This window comes from Natator depressus, chromosome 8 (assembly GCF_965152275.1).
Source record: "Natator depressus isolate rNatDep1 chromosome 8, rNatDep2.hap1, whole genome shotgun sequence".
In the NCBI taxonomy this organism is placed as follows: Eukaryota; Metazoa; Chordata; order Testudines; family Cheloniidae; genus Natator; species Natator depressus.
Genome location: NC_134241.1, coordinates 103,152,572 through 103,160,621, shown reverse-complemented (window position 1 = coordinate 103,160,621; position 8,050 = coordinate 103,152,572). Strand labels below are relative to the sequence as shown.

General features: G+C 56.6%; 1 protein-coding gene across 1 annotated transcript in view; it reads left to right on the top strand.

Annotated features, from left to right (window-relative positions):
- The first annotated feature begins 405 nt into the window (after nt 1-405).
- Nucleotides 406-8,050, top strand: part of LOC141992986 (uncharacterized) — a 31,540-nt gene continuing 23,895 nt past the window's right edge. The window contains exon 1 of the mRNA XM_074962327.1: nt 406-500. Within this exon, the coding sequence (XP_074818428.1) occupies nt 422-500 (79 nt within the window). The 5' untranslated portion in view covers nt 406-421. The remainder of the gene's footprint in view (nt 501-8,050) is intronic.

Sequence of the window (8,050 nt, the reverse complement as noted above, 5' to 3'; positions counted from 1 at the left end):
AGGGGGCAGGGGGCGCGGCCCGGGGGGCGGGGAGCACGGGGGGGAGGATGGGGGCAGGGGGCGCGGCCCGGGGGGCGGGGAGCACGGGGTGGGGGGGCAGGGGGCGCGGCCCGGGGGGCGGGGAGCACGGGGGGGAGGATGGGGGCAGGGGGCGCGGCCCGGGGGGCGGGGAGCACGGGGTGGGGGGGCAGGGGGCGCGGCCCGGGGGCGGGGAGCACGGGGGGGGGACACGTGGGGGGAGAGGGGGGCGGCCCGTGGGGCGGGGAGCGGGGGGGGCGGACACGCCCCGCGTGTTGGGGAACGAACCACGTGGCAGCCGCCGCCTGCCCCTGACTCAGCGCCGGGCCCCGAGACGCGACGGCTCCGCGCCCCCGCCCGGGTCCCTGTCGCCCCCGCGCCGCCCGCCGCCCCCCAGCCCGGCATGGAGGGGCCCGGCCGCGCCCTGCTCCGCCTCGCCGCCGCCTGCTGCCTCCTCGCCGGGCTGCTGCTGCCGCTGCCAGGTACCGCCGCCGCCAGCCCCCCAGCCGGCCCCCCCCGCCCGGCTCCCCCCATCGCCCGTGCCCGGGGGGGGTACCCAGCCGGCCCCCCCTCCGCCCGGCTCCCCCCATCGCCCGTGCCCGGGGGGGAGACACCCAGCCGGCCCCCCCTCCGCCCGGCTCCCCCCATCGCCCGTGCCCGGGGTGGGGCACCCAGCCGGCCCCCCCTTCGCCCAGCGCCCCCCTATCTCCCATGCCCGGGGTGGGGCACCCAGCCGGCCCCCCCTCATCACCCGTGCCCAGGGTGGGGCACCCAGCCGGCCCCCCCTCCGCCCAGCTCCCCCCCATCGCCTGTGCCCGGAGGGGGGAGCACCCAGCTGGCCCCCCCACTCCGCCCAGCTCCCCTCCATCACCCGTGCCCGGAGGGAGGGGCACCCAGCCAGCCCCCCCCACTCTGCCCAGCTTTCCCCCATCGCCCATGCCCGGGGGGGCACCCAGCCAGCCGGTTCCCCCCTCTCCGCCTGCGGTGGGGGGGCACCCAGCCGGCTCCCTCCCACTCCTTGGCTGGCCGGCCAGGCTCCCCCCACTCTGGCTGGAGGGGCACCCTCTCCTTCTCCCCCGCCCATGGCAGAAACATGGGCTCCAGGGGGCTTGCCGGGGTGTGGGTCTGGGGCCGGTGCCCTCACCAGCCCTGTGGGTCGGAGCCCTAGCCACTGCCTCAGCTCCGGGCACTGCAGCCTGCCACCTTCTGCACAGCTGGGTGGGTGGCTGGCACCCGAGGTCTGCACCGGGCTGGGCTTCCCCTCCAGCGCTGCGTGCACGGGGTGCCAGAGCCGAGTGCCTGGCGCTGGCTCTCCCAACACCTGGGTCCAATCCCATCCCGCAACGCAGGCGTGTACGGGGGTCACCTGGAGAACGTCACCAGGAGGCCAGGATAAGCTCCCTTGGCCAGTGCTGTTCCCCCCAAGCTCCCGCTGGGAGGTTGGCCCAGTCAGTACCTGCTGTTAATGTCTCTCCACCTCTTAGGTGGCCCTGCCATCCTTTGAGTAGATAGGTGGGATTCATGTACATGAGTGGTTTTCAAACTTTTTGGGCTGTGTACACCTTTCCAAATAATGCAGTCTACCACATACCCACATCGGAGATAGGTGTATTGTTGTGACCCTGTGATTAGATTGCAAAGTCTTACTAAATGGAATGCGTTGTCCGCCATTACAGGATTTTGCTTGTGTACTCTCCAAGAGCTTCTGTACCGCTAGGGATACACGTACCCCAGTTTGAAAACTACTGATCTAGATCCTTCTGGGGCTGAGTCTATAGATTTTGCCGCTTCTGCTTTCTGCCCCAGGGTGCTCACCCCTGCCTCTTGCAACTCTTTTGGACTTCTTACAACATACATCAGTGAGTGCCGAACAAGACACTGCTGTTCATGGGGCTGATCAATGCCTGCCGCTTGTTTCCTTGTACACCCCTGTTTGCTTATTCTTAGATTGTGCGCTCCTTGGGGCAGTGGCTTTTTGCTCTGTGTTTGTACAGCGCCTGGCACAGTGGTGTCCTGGTCCATGGATCAGGCTTTTAAATGCTACGGTCAAATACATTGTTTAAAGGGGGATCAACAAAGCTAAGAAAACCTTCATTTGATGCTGAATGCCTCCTAAAACACAGCATATGTGTCCCTTCAGTGCATTGGAAGGGGGGTTGCTCTTGCAGTTAGAGCACAAGGCTGCGGTTGCGTGGTTAGGAGACATGAGTTCTCTGTAGGTCCAGCCAGACCGATCTGTGGGGGTGGGAAGCAGTAACTTTACAGGGCTGAGTCATTCACCTTCACCAAGTCTGTGGATTGAAGGTTCTATAGAAGGGCCGAACAATTAGCAGTAATTGAAGTACCTGCCTCTGCTTGCTGTGATGCCAGCGTGGACCCTTCAGGAGATCCCATACCCACCATTTACCAGCACAGAGTTGGGGTGAAGTAAACCCAGCACTTTGGAAAAGCGACCAGCGTTCTTCGCTCAGAGTTGTATGTAGCTCTTACGCCTAGGGGATAAAAAACAGGAATGCTAATTTTAAAAAAGTGCTCGATGTATATGCGTATTAGAGAGCATTCTTTCATCCTTGCAGTACCTACCAGGTACTCCCAAAACGCATGGTGAATGAATAATAATAATGAATAATCACTGTTAAAAGTTGTATGTTACGGAATAAGTTGACCCCATATCAGTGAGACTACTTAAGTGTTAGGTGAAAGTTTCCATATTCCAGAAGGGAGAATAATTTTTTAAAGCACTGTTTCAGTGGTGGGATTTGCCCTTGTCTGTTGGATCTAAGCATTTAGAGAACTTTCGTTGCCACAGCATCAGAGCCCTGCCTGTGCGTGTGTTAGCGATCAGCAGAGCACACGCTAGGAGCTCACACTGTCGGGGAAGCTAATGATTGGGGGAAGGGTTTGGTCTCTGTGGGCCTTCTGAAAGAAGATGTGGCAGAGATGGAGAAGCATGAGGGCCTGATCCTCAGTGCAGTGAAGTCAGGGGAAAGTCTTCCATTGACTTCAGTGGGCTTTGGAGCTGGTCCTAAGTAATGAATGTGTTGAAATGACAGGTGGCGTGTTTAGCACATAACGCTAAAGGAGGGTATGGATGGGTTGACACATCACTGGAGCGTTCACCCCCCCCCATAGCTGGGCATGGCATAGCAGAGTCTCCCCCATCTAGTGCTCCCCATTGACAGCTGCTATGGCCCTGTAGTGTTCTCATGCCAGCCATCCAGCCAGGTCAGATTTTGACCTCTCTCTTCTGGGCCAATAACCTAGACTCAAACATAACTCTTCACCCTTAGCAGGGCTCACTCCTTGGCAGACTCTATAGGGCTCTAGTCTGCAGGGTTGGTCTCCTGGCGCGGTGCTGAGCAACACCTCCCAGGGCTTTCTCCCTGAAGCCCAGCTCCTAATTCAACAGTGCTTCTCCCCCATCAGGGTGTTTCTGTACCATCTTTCCCTGTGGTCAGCAGGGGAACCCAGCCTCTTCCTCTCCCCTGAGTTCCAGTCCAAGCAGGGACCCTGCAGTGAACAGCTAAGGTCTGCTTCTGCTGCCTCCCTTGACTTCTTCCTCCTGCGGCCTTCCCCACGGCCCCTTCCTGGGCTTCTGTACATCTGTTTCCCTCGAGGCCCTTCCTTCAATCTCCAGCCGCTAGAGAAAGACTATAGGATCCTTTCCCCTCTGGGCTTCTTCCCTTTATGCTCATCACCCACCTTCTCCTGCAGCTGGGCCTCATCTTCAGGTGGGCCTGCCCAGCCCACCCTCCAGGTGTAACCTGGTGCCTTCATTAAGCTCTCTAGCTCCAGTTTAACACTTTTAATGCCAGTGTGGGGTAGATATCCAATCACATGAGGCTTCTTTCCTCCCTAGCCCCTTGGTAACCTGTTTCAAGGTATAAGTGGGTGATCAGCTGGAGATCAGAAAAATCTCCACTTCTGGGCTACAGCCAGGTACAGTATGTGGCATTCTTCATTCTTTTAATTATTTGCTTTTGGCCACTGTTGGAGCCTCGGTTAGTTTGCCTCAGTGTCTGTTTGAATGTGGCAGGTTCTGTGTTCCTGGATCCTTAACCAGAATCTGAGATGCAAATCTCTTGAACTTTGGGGAAGTTCTGGTTAGGTTCCAAACTTCTTTGCAGTTTGGGCCATCTTTACGTCAAGGGGCCGAGCCCCGACTGGTGCCAAGGGCCCTCACCCCCCAGAACTCTCGGATGCTCCGTTTGTCAGAGGAGGAGCTTGTCTCACTGGATCTGCTGCCAGAAGGGATGTCACACCTTTCTCCTACCTCACACTGGACCGAGTGAAAAGCTGTTTGTTACTTACCCCTGCCCCAAATGTGACTTGTGCATCCCGTGCCCCTGCCAAACTGTGCTTGTGCGCGGTGGCTGATGCGAGGTCGCTCAGAATTGAGGCTCCTGGGGAGGAGAAATCTACTGAGGAGGACACTGGGTTGTGCCTTGCATGATGTGGAAGCAGTTGTCGGGGGGAGAAAAACTTCCCCCCATTTACTTTTCACTTCCTGTAGAATTGCAGGGCTATCAGAAACTTGCATGTAGAAACTGCCCTGTTCATCTGAGCCTTCTTTACCCTAGATCTGTGTAATTCTTCTTGTTGGTCCTCACTGCAGTGCCCCCAGACACACCTGGGTGGGCGCAGAGATGGGAGGACGTAGTAACATGGGTTTGGCTTTGCAGTGGGAATATTCACTCCTGGCCTAAACTAACTTGAGTGCTTGGACCAGGCAGCTGATTCAAGTGGATTAATTGTGCAGTGCAGACATAGCCTGACTGTGTAACTTGGTTGACTTAACACACGATCCATGTTAACACCTGCCTCCTAACCATGCAGCTTTGGCATGATTGTAGCACAACGCTCAGGCTGCATCCTGGTCCTAACAGCCCTGCTGCCTTACGAATTCGGCCTTCTAACAGTGCCTGGGTAGTGAGGTGAGAGTGTCCTAGCTCTCTGTGCAAGGGGACAACCTGAAAAGAATCCACTGTGGGAGGCACCCGCAGTCCTCTACCCTTGGCCCCAGCAGTTGAGGCAGTAAAGGAGAACTGCCTGTGTTTTCCCAGAATGCACCAGCACAATTACACAGTGTGGTGGGTGTATGGCCAATGCCCAGTTGCACTGGGAAAAAGTCCTGTGTGCATGCATTGACCCGTATTGGCTGTAACCGCATCAGAGTAGTGTGTCTGGGGGAGGGGTATGGTAAGCTACCAAGCTCCTCTCACAATCCTAGGAATTGTCATATGGGTTTGGGACGGTGGCCATCTAGACCAGTATCTTGTTTGACAGTTGCCAGTTCCAGTTGCTTCAAAGGACCTGCAACACATCCTGAGGTGGACAGTTATGGAATAACCTGTCTGTATAGGAGGCTTTTTTCCTACTAGCTGCTTTCTCAGTTAGCCACTGGTCAGCTTATGACCTGGACAGGAAGGTTTATCGTTACGTCAGGCAAGATTTTTAGACAGCTTGTGAATGAGATAAAGGACGTTCCAGCAGCGAAGGTACTAGTCTCGGATTTGGGGGAAACTATTCAGTTCTTGCTCTGCCACTGATTTCCCGTGTGAGCTTGAAAGTCGGGCCCCGTCTACACATAAACGTTTTGCTGGTATAGCTGCTTTGGTTGGGAATGTGAAAAAATGTCACCACCTGAGGAACTGACACAGCTGTCCTTGCAAAACCCCTAGTGTAGACTCGGTTATATTACCAAAAACCTCTTTTGGCAGTATTGCTTATTTAGTTGTTCATGCAACCATAATTCAGTCCTCTTGTGCGTATGCTTTATGATCCATTCTTTAACTACACAATTGTGTGCTGTTTTTTCCATGGGACCTCTGCCTCATTCATTGTGCAGAATGGACCTGCTCTGGGGTGGAGCAGAGTTGTGCGTGAAGGAGGCTGTTGTCTATAGGATCCCTGCCCCATCTGTTGTGGAAGGTCTGTAGTGATGCGGCAGGGGATGCAGGAAGAGAAAGGATGGTGTCATGGTTAAGGCAGCGGAATGCTGCCCTGGAGAGTTGGATTCTATCCCTGCCTCTGTGGGCCTATGGGATGCTAGTCAAATCACCTTAAACCAGACTTTTCACAGGAGGGCACTAATCGTGTGTTCCTCATTTTCTGGGTAACTGACTTGAGACCTTGGGGTCTGATTTGAAGGACTAAGCAGTTGCAGCTGCAGTCAGTGGGAGCTGTGTTTTGAACACACAAAGTGCTATATCATGCTAGGCATCTCAATTAATTGATATTTTTTGAGTAATCTCTGCAATAGGGATAATAGCATTTCCTCATCTCACAGGGGTTGGGAAAAGTAATTGCAGTGTGTGAAGCACTCAGATGCCATACTGATGGGCACCACAGAAGAGCCCACGAGGAAATGAATAATGTTGTCTTCAGAGCAGGCTTTGAATAGTGTGCAGTAAATAAGGCCCAGGGCCATACATTGAACAATAAGGAGAAAACAATATTGAATAGCTGTTCATTGATTTTGCGCCATCCGTCCTGTGTCCTGAATGAGGCAGAGGTCCTGTGGAAAAAATTATGTCTGATCATGTGATTGAAGACTGTGTCGTAACGCATCTGCACAAGGACGCTGCACGAGCAGCCTTAATTCTGACTTTTCCTAACATTGGAGTTCTTGGCTTTGCAGTGTTCATGTTCTTTTAATGTAGGTTTTAGTGCGTGTCATCTAGAAGTCAGGATTTTTGGAACATCCTTTGAACCTCTTGGCCTTGGTGACCCTGTTTCCACCAAGGAAACTTTCTAAAAATTCCCAGCAGTCGTCACCCTGCTGCCGCTCCACCAGCAGGAGCAATGTTGGGATCCCTCCTGCAGGTGAGGCTTCGGCAGGTGCTAAGTGCTGCTGTTCGGGGTGAAACTTTCTAACGTCCTTAATGCCCATTTGCAGAACTTTTCAGCGAGACTCTGGCTTGTCTAGTCACAAGAGTTTTACTGCTCTAACTGTGTTGGTACAAGGTTTAGCATGAGCAAAATTATACTGGTATAAAAGTGCCTCACGCTGTGATAGCTTATTCCTGTATGGAAAGGAGAATAAACTACTGGTGCAAGGCACCTTAATGTCCAGGTAACTGTGTCCACATTAGGGCTTCTACTGGTTTACGTATTTCAGTTAAGTCCCCCCTAACAGACATAGTTGTACCAGTACAAAGTTTATGTAGACCAGGCCCTGGGAGCTTCTGTCATGTTCCCCCTAGACCAGGGGTCTCAAACTCAAATGACCACGAGGACCACGTGAGGAGTAGTACATTGGCCTGAGGGCCGCACCACTGACCCCCCCCCCCGCTGCCCCGGCCCCACCCCACTCCACCCCTTCCATGAGGCCCTGCCTCTTCCCACCCCTTCCCTGCCCCCATTCCAACCGCTTCCCCGAAATCCTCACCCCAACTCTGCCCCCTCCCTGCCCCCAGGGGGTGCAGGAGGGGTGCAGGGTGCGGCAGGGGGTCGGGGTGCAGATGCGGGGTGTGGCAGGGGGCTCAGGTCAGGGGGTTGGGGTGCAGAGTGGGGCAGGGGGTCAGGGTGCAGGGTGCGGCAGGCGGCTCAGGGCAGGGGGCTGGAGTGCGGGGTGCAGCAGGGGGCTCAGGGCAGAGGGTCGGGGTGCAGGAGGGGCGTGGGTGTGGGAGGGGGCTCAGGGCAGGGCGTTGGGGTGCAGGAGGGGCATGGGGTGTGGCAGGGGGCTCAGGGCAGGGGGTCGGGGTTCAGGAGGGGTGTGGGGTGCAACAGGGGGCTCAGGGCAGGGGGTTTGGCTGCAGGAAGGGTTTGGGGGGGCGGGTCCGGCCCAACATGCACCGGGGGCAGGGCAGGCAGGAAGCGGCCGGGACCTGGGTGGGGGCAGGGGGGCACAGGGGTCTGTGTGTTGCCCTGGCCACAGCCAATGGGAGCTTCGGGGGAGGTACCTGGAGGAGCGGCCAGGGCAACACACAGACCCCTGTGCCCCCCCATCCTCCCCCCAGGTCCCGGAGCGGCGCGGGGCAGGGCAGGCAGGTGGGGAACCTGCCCTGTCCCCGGTGCGTGCCAGGCCAGA